We start from the raw sequence: 16,043 nt of genomic DNA on the forward strand, positions 1-16,043 counted from the left end.
CTGGAGGCACATGTGGAGGCTGGAGGTGCAGGTGGGGGCTGGTGGTGTGGGAGGAGGCTGGAGGTGTGTGTGGAGGCTGGAGGTGCGTGTGGAGGCTGGAGGTACGAGTGGAGGCTGGAGGTGCGTGTGGAGGCTGGAGGTACGAGTGGAGGCTGGAGGTGCATGTGGAGGCTGGAGGTACATGTGGAGCTTGGAGGTGAGAATGGAGGCTGGAGGTATGTGGAGGTGGGAGTGGAGTCTGGAGGTGTGTGTGGAAGTTGGAGGTGGGAGTGGAGGCTGGAGGTGCAGGTGGAGGTTGGTGGTGTGGGAGGAGGCTGGAGGTGCAGGTGGAGGTTGGTGGTGTGGGAGGAGGCTGGAGGTGTGTGTGGAGGCTGGAGGTGTGTGTGGAGGCTGGAGGTGCAGGTGGAGGGTGGTGGTGTGGGAGGAGGCTGGAAGTGGGAGTGGAGGCTGGAGGTGTGTGTGGAGGTTTGAGGTGGGAGTGGATGCTGGAGGTGGGAGTGGATGCTGGAGGTGGGAGTGTAGGCTGGAGGTGTGTGTCCTCCTAGGGGACGCAGTGGGATCGAGCCAAGCTGTAAGAGGATTGCAGCAGGCCAAGGCTTTCCATCAGGGTCACTTAACACAAGTCACCATGACCTGCACTGCACATGTGCTTTACGTTCTAACACACAACCACAGATCTAGCATCAGATTACCTACCCAGTCCTATCCTAACCATTAGGAGGATGAACACAAGAGTCTATATTAAAAGTAGGAGCCAGTTTTATATACATCCAAACTCAGGTGAAAGCTTTACATACACAAACAATCCACACAGAAAAACTCATGCAAATTTAGATTTGAACTGTGTGTCTGTCTGTCTGCCTGTCACTCATATCATTACCACTTATGACAACCCCTGATTAAACTGTCTGTCTGTCGACCTGCCTGTCTGTCATTCATCTTATTACCACTCATGAAAACCACCCATTGTATCTGTTAGTCGAAACAGTCTGCACAGATTATCCCTTTACAACTGCGCGGGTGAACAGCACCCTCCTGTGGCCAATACTTATCATTGCATGCGTGGTTAAATTTTTGAACTATTTGGCCTGCTGGTTTCCTTTCCTTATAGAAAAGTGTTGGGTCAGGGTTAGAGTGGGTAGAGACTTGAGTTAGGAGCCTAACCAAAATGTTGCTGGTTTTAAGGTAAAAAGATAAATGAGCCACTAGAACTAATTACTCTCAAGTTGCTCAGGATCAGATAATCAAAATGCCTAAATTGTGAATGATTGGATGGAGGGGACTCACAACCAGTTTACAAGTCTGTATACAATGTAGGGTAGCCATTGGAAAACGTTACCTTGAAAACAAAGAAAAGACTACTGTATAGCTTAATCATCGAGTGAATCTTTTCATATTGTAGATTGTCACAAAATTCAATAGGTCGTATACGTCAGGCCTGAATATATTCTTGTTCCCTGGTTTGACGTTGACATCACATCATGAATAGATACTGTGTAGCTTATAGTCTTGTCCTTGCAGTGCCTGGTGGTATTCTGCCGCGTGTCAACGTGTCTCCAGACCCAGTATGGTATAATTGTAGAGCGCAATACGGGGGCGTTTTCTGGTGGTGGAGTTTCTACTTTCTAGTTCTCTATCGCTGTCTAAAACGGCATTTTCTTCTCACGGTAAAATCCCAATATAAAAACACACACGTTTTCATCAGAGATGCGAAAAAACATGTCTGCGGGTGTTTGTTGACCATCTATAGCTTAAGCAAAGTTAGGATATGTTTATTTTTATTCAATCCAAGCTATAGATCAGTGCTCACTTGCCTATGGACTAAATATGTTTGCATTTTATTATCTACTGTAACCTGAAAGTTAGATTCTCACTGGCCAAGTCTGATAAACTGTAACCTAATATTACCCCAATAGCAACCTATAATACGATTTCACATTTACCGGGAGACTTAATCAACACTTGTCCCGCTTTGCCTATATTGCTTAATTGTCTTATTATTGCGATTATTTATAATCATTTCTCCATGACTTTGGGATGGGTGAGTGGAAAAGTCAGGGCTGGTTGATGACACGATTAACTCTACCGCAAGCGGCGCTGCGGATTTTCCAGCAGCAGCAGACAATAGCTAATAGAGGAGGCAGTATCGGGCTCCCTCGCCGGCCAGATTCCGGTAATGCGCCTCAAAACCAGTCCTGAAATCTTCCATTAGATCAAAAGATATCGTTTCAAAAGGAGGACCAATAAATACATTGGTAAAACTAGGTGCTTAGGACCGCTATCGTGAGACGTGGAGTGATAGAAATATGCAAACAGGCAGCTGTTCATCCCGATGGTGCTGAAAGTGATGCTGTCAACACAAACTGGGCGGATGCTAGCAGAGTGGAAGATACGGAGCAGATATTTCACCAGCCGATAGATTTTAAAACCCTGTCGTTCGTCATTACGTTTACTCAACTTATAAGGGGAAATATCCTAACGTATTGACCAAAATACCGGTGAGAAGCCTCCGGCACTGCAGGTTCGGTGAAAGGGAAAGCGAATACGCGGGGAAGGGAGTCGGCTGCGGCACGAAAAGCGAAAAATACGTTGGCTACAAGCCGGGACTTGGTCTGTGGGTTAGTTGCAGACTAAACTGATCTACTTTCAGCATCTAAGAAAAGCGCCAGAAGATGCAGAACGAAGGCAGCGCGCCAGGCGACGAGGCCGCGGCCGACCCGGAGCCGGCTACAGAGGCGGGGACCGTGACACAGCATGACGACGGCCTGGAGGACGAACTGGAAAGACTGATGGACGAAAATGAAGATCTCAAGGTTTGGCAATTGACAGCACTGACATTAAATAATATTCAAAGTATTCAAACCTTTTTTTTTTTTACTAGAGTAGCCCATGCCACTTTATGAAAATCAGGACAATTCCCCAAAGTTTGGAATCTCAGACACATGCAGTAGCGAAAGAGCATACGCACATCCAGTGACTTTTTTGTAGATATCTGGTTATTATAACCATTCAAAGGAAATTGCTGCACAGCTATTACACGGAAACCTTCATCAGGCGTCAATATTAAAGTTGTAGCTGGAAGGGTCAATGCTTAGTGACACTGACATCTTCCTAAGCAATAATAATAAAAAAAAAACATATAGATATATAATACCAAATCAGAACCGTATAAATATCATCATAATATTCAATGTCAATATCCGCAATCTATATTTGATTATATATTCTGACACATTGAATATTGAAATTGTTATGTGTTGATTTATGAGATGTTTCAGGATGGTATGCCACTGCCGTACTACCCCTACAAATGGGATATTAATGCTGAATGATAGCTCATATGTTGCATGCAATCCTTTACATAGCCGAATAAGTATAGAGGTACGCTAATTATTTGTATTGTAATAGCACTTTTTACTGTGACAACTCCTGATGTAAAAAGGGCTTAATAAATACATTTTATTGATTGATTGACTGATAGTTGAAGATGGCTCGGCATCTGAGATAGTATGTATTGTACTATGGATAGGTTTTAGCATTGAGACTATATTGGAATACAATTAAGTAGGCTAAGCATCTTTTGTTAAGCCTGTTTAATTAATTTTTCTATAAATATATATGTGTGTGTGTATATATATTTTAGGCCATTTATGCTTTTGTTTTTGACAAAGAAACTAGTTAGACAATTTGTTCTGCCCTAAATTTTGAAATCCCAAAGCCCTCGAGTTAAAAGTGTTGCTCAGTCATGCTAACTGAACAATGTTATGAAAAGTTCCAACCATAACATTGCATAGAACTGATGTACAGTGGTTATAAAAGGTCTACACACTCCTGTTAAAATGACAGGATCTTGTGATGTAATAGAATTAGACAAAGATAAATCATGTCAGAACTTTTTCCACCTTTAATATGACTTATATAACGTGAACAATTCAATTGAAAAACAAACTGAAATCTTTGAGAGAAAAAAATAAGAAAAAAAACTCACAATAACCTGGTTGCATAATTGTGCACACCCTTAAACTAATACTTTGTAGAAGCACCTTTAGATTTTAATACAGCACTCAGACTTTGTGGGGTGGAGTCTATTAGCATGGCATATCTTGATGTGGCAATATTTGCCCACTCTTCTTTGCAAAAGTGCTCCAAATCTGTCAGATTGCGAGGACATCTCCCATGCATAGTCCTCTTCAGATCACCCCACGGATGTTCATTTGGATTCAGGTTTTGGGCTCTGGCTGGGTCATTCCAAAAGTTAATCTTCTTCTGGTGAAGCCATGCTTTTGTGGATTTGGATGTGTGCTTTGGTTTGTTGTTGTGCTGAAAGGTGAACTTCATCTTCAGCTTTCTAACGGACGCCTGAACGTTTTGTGCCAAAATTGCCCGGTATTTGGAACTGTTCATAATTCCCTCCACCCTGACTGAGGCCTTGGTTCCAGCTGAAGAAAAACAGCCCCAAAGCAGGATGCTTTCCAAACATACCTTTTGGAATTATGGCCAAAAAGTTCAACCTTGGTTTCATCAGACCATAACACATTTTCCCATGTGCTTTTGGGAGTCTTGATGTTTGTTTTCGCAAACTTCAGCCGGGCATGGGTGTTTTTCTTTGTAAGAAAAGGCTTCCATCTTGCCACCTTACCTCATAGCCAATTCATATTAAGAATACAGGAGATTGTTGTCACATGTAGCACACAGCCAGTACTTGCCAGAAATTCCTGCAGTTCCTTTAATGTTGCTGTAGGCCTCTTGGAAGCCTCCCTGACCAGTTTTCTTCTCGTCTTTTCATCAATTTTGGAAGGATGTCCAGTTCTTGGTAATGTCTCTGTTGTGCCATATTTTCTCCACTTGATGATGACCGTCTTCACTGTGTTCCATGTTATATCTAATGCTTTGGAAAATCCTTTGTACCCTTCTCCTGACTGATATCTTTTAACAATGAGATCCCTCTGATGCTTTGGAAGCTCTCTGCGGACCATGGCTTTTGCTCTGAGATGCAACTAAGAAAATGTCAGGAAAATCCTACTAGAACAGCTGAACTTTATTTGTGATTAATCAGAGTCACTTTAAATGATGGCAGGTGTTTAATGACTTCAATTTAACATGAGTTTGAATGTGGTTGGTTAATTCTGAACACAGTCACATCCCCAGTTATAAGAGGGTGTGCACACTTATGCAACCAGGTTTTTATTTTCCCCCCTTGAAGATTTCAGTTTGTTTTTCAATTGAATTGATTACATTATAGGTCACATTAAAAGTGGAAAAAGTTCTGACATGATTTATCTTTGTCTCATTCACAAAAACCTGGCATTTTAACCGGGGTGTGTAGACTTTTTATATCCACTGTATGTGTGCCTATTCATCACATTTTGAATGCTTGCCAAACTCACATGATTTAAGTCTGCAACCACAAGGCCGACTCATATTCCTTATTCAGATTAACAAAAAGCACCATCCTGTGTTCAGCCTACTTCTAGTCAGTGATTGATATAATAATGAACAAGACCCTATTGATTGGTTCTGATTGCCTTGACCCTATCCAATAACATCATGGTACAGAGGACCTAAACACAACAACTACATTAACAACACTGAAGTGTGAGTTCTACCACGGGAGCATGTGTTACTACTGTCTGATTGGATGAGCACACACACTGACATCCCCAGGTGGAGATTGAGGAGATGAGGACGGAAATGGACGAGATGCGTGACACATTCTATGAGGAGGACACATGCCAGCTGCAGGAAATGAGGCGCGAGCTGGAGAGAGCCAATAAAAACTGTCGGATCCTGCAGTACCGGCTGAGGAAAGCTGAGCGGAAGAAGCTGCGCTATGCTCAGACTGGAGAGATGGACGAGGAGTTGGTGAGGAGCCTGGAGCAGGACCTGAAGGTACTGACATCCACTGGTGCACGTATATGCTTGTGAGCGTGTATGACAATGGTTTTACTGTCCATTGATCACCAGAAGTCAACAAAAAGATTTGGGGAATCTTACAACTCGGACCCCACATTCTTTTTTTTGCCAATCCCCAGAAGTTCAAATTTAATTCCTGTTGCATATGGTTTAGATTTAGGGTAATAAGTGGTTAGGTTTGGGTACAAAGGTTAGGTTATTGAAGTAAAGGTTAGGGTTATATTATGGTTTGGTTAGTGTTGGGGTTAGGTTTAGGGTTAGCGGAGAGGAAAAGTATGGAATATTTTTACTGGTCTCCACGAATATTGAAAAAAGACGTGTTTATGTGCATGTGGGTAGGCCTGATCCGCTTTTAGTGTTACACTTTAATTATTAATGAATGCTTTGTCCACTCACCCCCATAATGAATTGAATCAACATCCCTGATTTTGTGTCACGCAGGTAGCAAAGGATGTGTCTGTGAGACTGCACCATGAACTGGAGAACGTGGAGGAAAAACGCACAAAGACAGAGGACGAGAATGAGAAACTGAGGCAGAAGCTGATTGAGGTGGAGGTGACCAAACAGGCCCTTCAGAATGAACTGGAGAAAGTCAAGGAGGCAAGTGCATGCAGAGACAGGACATCACACAACTTATGATGTCACTGGTTTGCTGTAATGCTCACATTAGATGTGTGTTTATTCTGTTATTTAATTCCCAACAGTCTCAGAAGAGAAGAGGGAGCAAGGATGCCCAAAAGTCAGAGAAGAAGTGTACCCAGCCCCCAACAGAGGTGTGAAATTATGAAAGGTTTTCTGAAATAAGAAATAAAAAAAACATTTTTCATTAATGGTGTTTCATGAGCAAACGTTGTGTATACTGTACATCTAAAATGCACTCTCTCAGGAGGACAATGAAGACCTCAAGTGCCAGTTGGCCTTCATCAAGGAGGAAGCCGTGTTGATGAGGAAGAAGACGGCTAAGATCGACAAGGAGAAGGACCGCCTTGAGACTGAGCTGCAAAAGTACCGCTCCTTCTATGGAGACCTGGACAGCCCACACCCGAAAGGAGAGGCTGGGGGACCCCCAACCACCCGCGAGTCCGAGCTGAAGCTACGCCTACGGCTGGTGGAGGAGGAGGCTAACATCCTGGGGAGAAAGATTGTGGAGCTGGAGGTGAGAGAGACAGGATGTGATCTAGAGGTTCTGATCCCGGTTATGTCATAAAAGATACCAGGAAATAAGTCGGCACACCTGCCGTATCATCCAATTCCATTTAACTACATGCCTACAGAGAGGCAGAGGGATTTGCAGCGTAATCAATCAATCCTTGTTTGTGTGCTTCCAGGTGGAGAACCGGGGTCTGAGGGCGGAGCTGGATGACCTCCGGGGAGAAGGGGAGGGAGAAGCGGGTGGAGGGGCTGTGGGCAGGATGGGGGCTGGCCGGGGCCATGGGGAAGCCATGACAGAGCTGAGGCAGCAGCTGCAGCTGGTGGAGGACGAGGCGGAGCTCCTCAGGAGGAACCTGGCCGACGCAGAGGATCACAACAAGCGGGTGACGGGAGAACTCAACAAGCTCAGGTTCAAGGCCGGGACCCACGAGGGAGGGGCAAGGCACGGAGGAGCAGGAGGAGGCGCAGAGAAAGCTGACACACTGCAGGAAGAGTTGAAGACGGCTCGGCTGCAGATCAACGATCTCAGTGGGAAGGTGGGTCGCCGCCATTTCCCCCCTTTTTGACCTCCATTAAACACAAGATTGTCCACTATGAAACCCTTTTCACCCATAACACCTCATTCACCCCTTCTGTCCCCAGGTGATGCAGCTTCAGTATGAGAACCGTGTCCTGCTGTCCAACATGCAGCGCTATGACCTGGCCTCCCACCTGTCCCTGAAGGGGGGCACCAGCCCCCGGGACAGTGATGCAGAGAGTGACGCCGGAGGGACCGGCCCGAGTGGGCACCGAGAGAGCGACGATGACTCTTCCTCCCGCCTCCTGCCGCCGCACCGCAAACGCGAAGGCCCGGTGGGCGGGGAGAGTGACTCGGACGAGGTGCGGAACCAAAACCGCTGCCTCACGCCCACCCGCGGCCTCTACACCCCGCCCCCGGAGGCTGCTACCCACTTCCTGCCCCGCAGCCTACGCGATCGCCAGCAGATGATCGATATCCGCCTGGAGGCCGAGCGCCTCGGCAAGACAATTGACCGGCTCATTAACGACACGGCAAACATCATCGCAGAGGCGCGGGTGTACGTGTCCAATGGTGACCTGTACGGCCGAGGCAGTGGGGGTGAGGAGGAGGAAGATGGGGGGCGGATCAGGGAGCACGAGCTACTGTACAGGATCAACGCTCAGATGAAGGCCTTCAGGAAGGAGCTACAAGGCTTCATAGACAGACTGGAGGTGCCCAAACCAGAGGACAGGGAGGAAGAGCCGCTGTCGGTAATTCTGTGTGTGTGTGAGTCTGCATCGGTGTGCGATGAAAGAAAGGACCATTTCAAGCCCCTATGTCAGAGATAGGTTGACTGTATCCGGAGTCTCTGACCAGTGAATATTCTGCTGACATGATTCTCTTCTTTTCCTGTGTTTCCTGTCTGGTTTCTTTTCTGTTGACACTCATCTTCTTTTCTTCCTTGGCCCAGATGTTTCAGCCCATCATTTTACTTATCCTCATTCTAGTCTTATTCTCCTCCCTCTCCTATGCCACCATCTTTAAACTTGTCTTTCTGTTTACCCTTTTCTTTGTGCTGTGATCCCACCTCCCTCTATAGCATAGCCACATTTTTGTTTGTTTGTTTCTGTTGTATTTCTTTACATTCGTTGCCAAGGTCACCCAAAGCACAGGATCCTCCCCTTTCAAGCACAGGCCACAGTCACATAACAGGATGTATGCCTAGATAAAAAAAACTGGAGACTACATTTCCCATCACCAACCACTTCCTCCATCAGCCCCAAGAAAAGGTGAGTTGGCTTAATACATGTTTTGCCCATTTCAAAAATCATCTTATAGACAATCCCATAGTTTCTGCCGACAATTAAATGTTTGGCCTGACCTGACTCTTTTAATACTTCCAAACTCTAATACTTTAAATACTTAGTTTCCTTAAATATACTTCTGATTCGTCAAATATTGTTGATTCTTCATACATTTCAAAAATGTCTGTAAATGTACATTAACATTAACGTCACTTGTAAAGTTAACATCTATCAGTCACAACCTCTATTAAAACAAGTGAGCCAGTTCCAGTGGCAGCCATACAGTTGTTATTTCTTCACCACAGAAAGTATTCTTTAGGTATCCACTTTTGTTTAAATATTCATAACACTGTATACAAACACTTGCCATTTACTCAACTCTTAGAGCAGAGCAATGGAGGATATTTTAAGTATTTTAGGTGGAAATCGATTTGAAAATAGTTTACTATAGTCTACTTTTAGATTCAATTTAGCAGACTAGTGTGTCTTTACAGACCACCATTGAAATTGTCAAATCAAATTAACTGTTATGGGTTGAATATATGAATACTTAATTACGCAAAAACAAAAAAACATTTTATATAACTGACAAGCAATGGCAATGCAAGCATAAAACATTAGTTGTTTATCAATACAAAACAATTGCAGGGATTCAGAACCATCGACAACGACAATCGTAATTCCAAAATCCAGCGCCTGTAGGGTACACCGTGGACATTGACGATGCAAACTGTAACATTTGGACAGTTCTTCTGTGTTTTTTTTATTCTTTTTCAGGTGTACACATCAATCAGCAATTATACTGCTTTCATCTCAAAAGGGTAACAACGAATTATAATTTTAAACAACTTGATGCCATTTGCAACACGTCTGTTGAGTAGGCTTATTTGAACTTATACGTTGATATTGTGCGAATTTCATCAACAGCAATTACAATTTCAACTTGAATGTATTTAAATGCAGCCTACAAGTCGGCTTGAAATCCTATAAATCTAAATGTTAGCACACCAGACATCTTGGTTTGCGTGAAACCCTCTCAAATAAAACATACTATAACTGTAGTAATTTCTGGCATAATAAATAGTAAACAAAACAGTTGAGAGTGATTGGAGTCACAAGGCGTAATCTTCCAAGCACCCTAATGCAGAGTAGCAACAGCAGTGGCTATTGGCTAAGAGCGTGGTATCTGAAATAGCTATGTAAACACTTTCCCTCTTCCCATTGCTTCATAATTATAGTCTGGATGCGAGTGTCGACAGTCGTCCCGTCGAGACCTCAAATGCTGGAATAAATTTGACATTATGATACGTGATCCTGGCTCCAGTGACGTGACGTAAATACTATAGTTGCACTATAAAGCCTGGGTCCCCCTCTGGAACAGGAGTTGTTTACCCTGAAAAAAGGCACCTACACCGGACTTAATCCGCTGCAGGCATGACAAGAGTGCTCCTTTAAATTCAATCCGCGGGACTTTACGTAATAGAGCGAAGGAAATCAAGGGAGGCACGAACCTACCGCCACTCGAGCAGCGGAAGAGGGGACATAAACCACAACTGGGCAGACACAGGCTACTGAGAGGTTCATCGTGAAGACCTTGGCCAGATTAACATCTCGATTAATTATCTTCTATTACTTGTACTTGACATCAGCGATTAATAATCCAAACGTCAAAAAGAATACTGAACAGCCAGGTAAGGCCACACAGAATTTAACTTTTAAATATATAAAATGTTATGTATATTTAGAGTTTAATTAAGTTTTGTTTTAGATAGTTTAGTGCGTTAATTGCATATACCTACTACGTTTGTTTCTAACAGTAATTGGGCATAATCATTAGCCAAATTACTCAACCAAATCATTAGCCACATGGCGTAAAATGTAAAAAAAAAAAAAAAAAAAGTTCATTGGTTTACGTTTCATCAAGCTTCCGTTTGTTGTCTTTTCTGTTACGCCACACTAAATATAATGCATTTGTTATTCGTTATTATATTTAATATTCAAAACAAACGCAATGAGCGTGTCCTTCCCGCCCCCTCTCTCTCTCCCTCTAAGTTTACTATGCATAGTTACATGTTTATAAATATCTAAGTACTCTTGCATCACACGAGTGGGGGTTAATGTTCGGGTAATTTCGAGAGAGTAAAATAATACCCTTAATATATAACATTCGTTGATAGCCAACCATCTCTTCCCTACATGTACTTTAATAAATCAACGCAGCTCCGGAAAATCGTTAAAGCCAGGCTAATATGTCAAATTTCTAGAGGCAGTTTGGCTTTGCAGTTTGTTGCCAAGTGCGCACTGATCTTACGGTTTACGGGTGACATAGGACACACATTCCCAATGTGCGCGTATTTAAGTGTCCAAAGGAAAAATAAAAAATAAAAACCAACCGTGGGCCAACAAGAATATAAAAGTAAAAACAAAAATCAAGTAAAATTGTTTTTTTAGCATTATTTTACAACAACAAAACATAAATGCATGGGTCTGTTAATACAAAAAAAATACTGCAACTGTAAAATGTATGCTAAATGCGTCCCTGCGGGTCACCTGAAACTGAAAGATGACACCAGTGTCAAATATTTGGAGGGTGTATCCAACAAGCGCCTGGGTGAATTGTTTCCCAAGTCCCGTTATAAAACATTGGGAAAGACATAGCACCTGTAGGTGAAGTGAGCAGGTAGTGACTGAACACTAAACAGTGAGGTTGTCACATGACATCTGACCTTCCTTGGTACCACACGTGTCATATGTAACTTACATGGCTATGAAAAATATCTTGGAATGCAGAGGTTTTGCACAAAATAATGTAGCTGACCTACAAGGTGTGAAAAATAGGATTCTACCATTTCCATGAAATCCATGAAATTTTTTGACCATTTGTTTAGAATGCTAGTTCTCCAATTTCTTAACATCCACAATAACCCCCCTCCTCTTTTTTCCTTTGAAGTGTTCCCCAACATTTCTACACATTGTTGACAGAAAGCCCAAAACTACAAAAGCCCAAAAAGTCTGGAAGTTGAAAAAGAAGGAAGAGATTGTGTTTTGCTGTACCAAGAAACAGGCCAAAATGGCCGCCACGGAACTGCAGCGCGGCCTGGAGCGTCCCGGGCGAGGCTGGGGTACAGAGAGGGGGGTGGAGCTTCAAGACAGCTTTGACTCAGAGATGCAGGAGTGGGAGGACCAGCTGCAGGACATGCAGAGGAAGATCGAGAAGGTGAGTGGCCCGACGTGATCTGACACGGCCCAACACCGCTGTGACACGGTCAAATGGTATCCCCGAGAGAGTGACATGAACTGACGTGGGGTATCGGTAGTGTGAACACACTTGTGAATATTCTCACTTTCAGAGGAGGTTTTTCTCATCTTGCACCCTTGTTGTTCCCTGAAGTGTTGAACAGGGTGTGTGTGTGTGTGTTGGTGTGTTAGTGTGTGCTGTCCTATAAAAAACTGTTGGCAGCACTTTATGTGACCCTAGCCCCATCTGGAGGAATGATACAGACAAATGTTAACAAGCTAATTAAATTGTGATGTGTTGACAGTCAGAAAACACACACTAACAAACACACACACACCCACACAAACACAAACACTGTGAAAGTTGATAGGTATATGCTTGAAATGCCAAAGGAAGTATATTCTACTGACATAACGTGTGAGTTTTTTATTTTGTTGCATTTTTCTACTAGTTATTTGGTTTGTGTCATTTTCTTTGACATTGTCATATGTTTGGAAGTATTCAAAACATTCAAAAGTTATTCATGTAAATAATTCAACTCTGGGATGTTGTAAAACCTGCTTTCATGTTGTGAATGTCTGTTTTTGATTACAATCAGGTGTATGCTCACATTTCAGATTTACAACGAGGTGCAGGCTCGTAGAGGTGGAAATGATATTATCATGGACCACAGCAAAATTCACAGGATGCACCATGGAAATGGCTTCAATGAACCGCCTGCCTGCCACAGCTACAGAACCACAACCCACCCAAGAGGTGCTGATCACTATAGCAAGGGCCCTAATCATGGTCCGAATGGTTACGGCGACCTTGTCAACCAACAGAACGGTAGCTACAATTACTCCAATAGCAACAGTGCGTTCGAACTTGGAGACTTGTTGCAGGATTATCTTGGACATGGTCACGGAAACACCCGGAAGACCAACGTAGCTCTCTACAATGTGAGTAACTGCAGTTATTAAGGGTTAAAAAGGCAGCCCTGTCTAAGAAAGAACAACCTGTAGGAGGAACAATGATAGATGAAAACACAGAATTGATCAACACTTGAAATGATATGCGCAATATGAATTGTTTTTTCAACGCCGAATATAATGTATTCATGCTATTTGCATTATTCTGCTCCACTGATTGTTTTTCCTCCCAAGTAACCCTTGTCCCACATCTTGCTCAGATAACCAATGGGAGCCATGAACAGTTTGAGAACCAGGATGAGATGATGCGGAGGCCTACTGGGAACGACAGGTAAGAGAGGGAGAGCCAGCGTCTTCACTGACAACATGAAATTACAGTACAATCCACCTATGCATTTCCTTATTTTTATTATTTTAAAGAGGCCATATGTAAGATTTGTACTGTACTACTAGCATAAATACGTGCAGAAATGACCAGAAGACATCTGACTCCGTGTGTTTGTTAATCTGTTTAAGGATTGGTCAGGTGCGGTTTGCGGTTGAAGAGGCAGAGAACAGAAAGAACAGGGTGTCACACCGAAAGAGTTCCCCCTGCAGGGACCTTAACAAGGAGAACACAGGGGCTAAGCCCCCCATTAGACAGAGAGAAGGCCCTCCTGTCCCTCCCCGATCTACCTCCCAAATGGCCCTTCCTGAGACCGCCCCAGCCCTGGACAGAACGTCCCACGCTGCTGGGATCCTTGTGGACAGGAAGTCTGGTAGCCCCTCAGTCCTCCGGAAGTTTGGCGCAATGCTCCAGGAGAACGAGGGCAAGACCCTCACCGACACCGGGGTGGTGACCAACCAGGCGCCTACGGACAATAAATGCCCCACCCCCATCTGTCAGCGCAAAGGGCTGGTCAGCAGCAGGGCGCCCGGGAACGTACCTGTCCGGAAATGCCAGGTGGATTCCATTGTGCTGACAGCTGAGATGGAGGGTGGATCTGGTGGGGAAATAGACTCCAGGAGAGATACCCACCTGGGTAAGGCCAAAGCTGCCTCAATGGGTAGCTATTCTCATCCTAAAGAAGCCCATTCAGGGAGTCAGAGAAGAACCCTGGCAGGAGGCAGCCCCAAGCCCAAAGCAAGGGCCCAGGGAGGGGCCGAGGGAGACACAGTCCAGGGCGAGCCCAGAGTGGAGTACAGGAACCTGAGTGAATCCCATGTTGGTGCTCAGATGATCAGGAAGGGAGGGCCAGTTGTGGGTCAGAGTGGACTCATTGAGCTACTGGATATGCTGGACATTGAGCACGAGTATCGCTCCAGCCCCCGAACCACACAGACAGCCTACAGCCAGGGCAACCAGCAGGTGAGATAGCAAACACGCGTACACCCGCATAGCACACACACCCAGACTCTCTTTATCTGACCCACTCTCATCTCTCTCCAGCTGAGGCCAGATGAGTCATCCCTAGCAACGCACACAAGGAACTTTTCCCGTCCTTCCCGGCCGGCCAACCAACGCCCTCCGTCCAGGTGGGCTTGCCGCACCCCCACAGCCTTGATCTCTGCCCCCTCCAGCCCGGTGTCCCACCCACCAAGCCCCTTGGCTCACACCCCTAGCCCTGTAGCAAGAACCCCAAGCCCTGCCTTGAAGAAGCAATCCTTCTGCTCCTATCTGCCCCACACCGAGACTGTCATCATGTGAGAAACCCGTGCCCCTTTCAAGCCCACCTCCCCTCACCGGACTGAGATGATGTAGTCCAGCCCTCTCTGTAAATACTTCACTCTTCTTTCTATCTGGCTTGAAAAAAAGTGCTTTAAGAGGTTTTCTATGATGTGACTTACATTCGTGTATATATGTGGTCTATAAGATACTAAGCGCGGACTCATATTTAGACTCCAGTGTTACTGTGGCCTTCTCCTGTGACAAGATGATTTTTTTTTGCTTCTCTCACTTCTCTATTGTAGGTCCCTTTCCTTTTTTTCTTTCTTTCTTTTGTTCATTATTTCTCTGTTTTGTATTGGTGATTCTGGGATGGCTGTGTATAATATGTATAATGTAATATAGCATGCTCCCCTTGATGTGGGTGCATGTTTCTGTATGTCTGTTTTTATGTTATGTGTGTATGGTATGTATGTGGGTGCGTGTGTGTGTGTGTATGGATGTAACTCAATCCTGACAAGTGTCATGTAGGCTTGTTTTTAAAATGGCCGACAGGACATGTGAGAGCCAGCCGTGTGTTGTATAGCAGAAACATGCTTACTGTCCATGGTGTGTTACTGTATTATATTAGAAACAAATATTTCATTATGTTTAAGTTACCATTGTGACAAATACAGTTAGGACTATGCAACGCTTGTGTCATAATTTTTTCTGTTGATAATAAACACGTCAGTGCTTTGACCAACTGAGTACATCTGTCTGTAGAACTGCTTATGCCACTTACTGAAATAATCAGTAAAAGCGACTAGCTCAGCGACAGAGGTTCAGGGGCTACTTTAGGTCTCAGGAAATGTGACATCACCACCTCAGGTCAAGCTAACTGTGACTTTGCTACATTAGCGGGAGCTAAGTGGAGGTGGGAGGAAGGAGGAAGCTAGTAGCCAATAGGCAGGGTGACAGGATTACAGGATTTCAGGAAAATCTGATCATAGAAGCTATACTTTCCTGTGAAATCCTGGTTACTACATGAATAAGTTAACAGTGAGTCCGTGCGCAATTATACATGCTAGCTAGATTTACCAAGCAAAGTTCTACAAAGCATTTATTCATCTTAGGTCAACGTTTGCACCTGTCTCTACAACCGAAATGTTCTTTAAAACGGATGTTAGTGAACGGTCAGTAAATAAGGGCCTATGGCCATAATATCAGGGCTTTTACTGTAGGATAGTGATCCCAGATAGGCTAACACAGACGGCTGTAGGTCTCTGTGCCCTGATGTTCTCTCATCATCAAACAACATTGGCCTGTCACATTGTCTGCAGCCCACTAAACATATTAGATGGGCCCTCTCTGACACACACACTCCAAACGCACACAGACA

At 44.3% G+C, this 16,043-nt stretch overlaps 2 protein-coding genes across 2 annotated transcripts; both read left to right on the forward strand.

Annotated features, from left to right (window-relative positions):
* Positions 1–475: 475 nt before the first annotated feature.
* LOC105017640 (protein SOGA3) lies at positions 476–8,782 on the forward strand. The gene is made up of 8 exons (XM_034287940.1): positions 476–2,813; positions 5,665–5,889; positions 6,355–6,513; positions 6,618–6,686; positions 6,800–7,069; positions 7,242–7,601; positions 7,708–8,334; positions 8,535–8,782. Exons 1-8 carry the CDS (start codon positions 2,673–2,675, stop codon positions 8,643–8,645), a joined length of 1,962 nt encoding a protein of 653 aa, XP_034143831.1. The 5' UTR covers positions 476–2,672; the 3' UTR covers positions 8,646–8,782.
* A 30-nt stretch (positions 8,783–8,812) lies between these two features.
* Positions 8,813–15,411, forward strand: LOC117592722. Its single transcript, XM_034287941.1, has 7 exons — positions 8,813–8,853; positions 9,646–9,689; positions 11,819–12,085; positions 12,724–13,047; positions 13,278–13,348; positions 13,534–14,365; positions 14,447–15,411. The coding sequence occupies exons 3-7, from the start codon at positions 11,939–11,941 to the stop codon at positions 14,702–14,704; spliced, it is 1,632 nt and encodes a 543-aa protein (XP_034143832.1). The 5' UTR covers positions 8,813–8,853; positions 9,646–9,689; positions 11,819–11,938; the 3' UTR covers positions 14,705–15,411.
* The last annotated feature ends 632 nt before the right edge of the window (positions 15,412–16,043 follow it).

This window comes from Esox lucius, chromosome 18 (assembly GCF_011004845.1).
Source record: "Esox lucius isolate fEsoLuc1 chromosome 18, fEsoLuc1.pri, whole genome shotgun sequence".
Lineage (NCBI taxonomy): Eukaryota > Metazoa > Chordata > Actinopteri > Esociformes > Esocidae > Esox > Esox lucius.

Bases quoted from the DNA above. Each gene is read 5' to 3' on its own strand.
- LOC117592722 (XM_034287941.1), top strand. From the start codon at position 11,939: ATGGCCGCCACGGAACTGCAGCGCGGCCTGGAGCGTCCCGGGCGAGGC. The intron at 13,349-13,533 runs GTAAGAGAGGGA...AATCTGTTTAAG, and splicing joins AGGCCTACTGGGAACGACAG to GATTGGTCAGGTGCGGTTTG. The intron at 14,366-14,446 runs GTGAGATAGCAA...ATCTCTCTCCAG, and splicing joins ACAGCCAGGGCAACCAGCAG to CTGAGGCCAGATGAGTCATC.
- LOC105017640 (XM_034287940.1), top strand. From the start codon at position 2,673: ATGCAGAACGAAGGCAGCGCGCCAGGCGACGAGGCCGCGGCCGACCCG. The intron at 5,890-6,354 runs GTACTGACATCC...TGTGTCACGCAG, and splicing joins GCCTGGAGCAGGACCTGAAG to GTAGCAAAGGATGTGTCTGT. The intron at 7,602-7,707 runs GTGGGTCGCCGC...TTCTGTCCCCAG, and splicing joins TCAACGATCTCAGTGGGAAG to GTGATGCAGCTTCAGTATGA.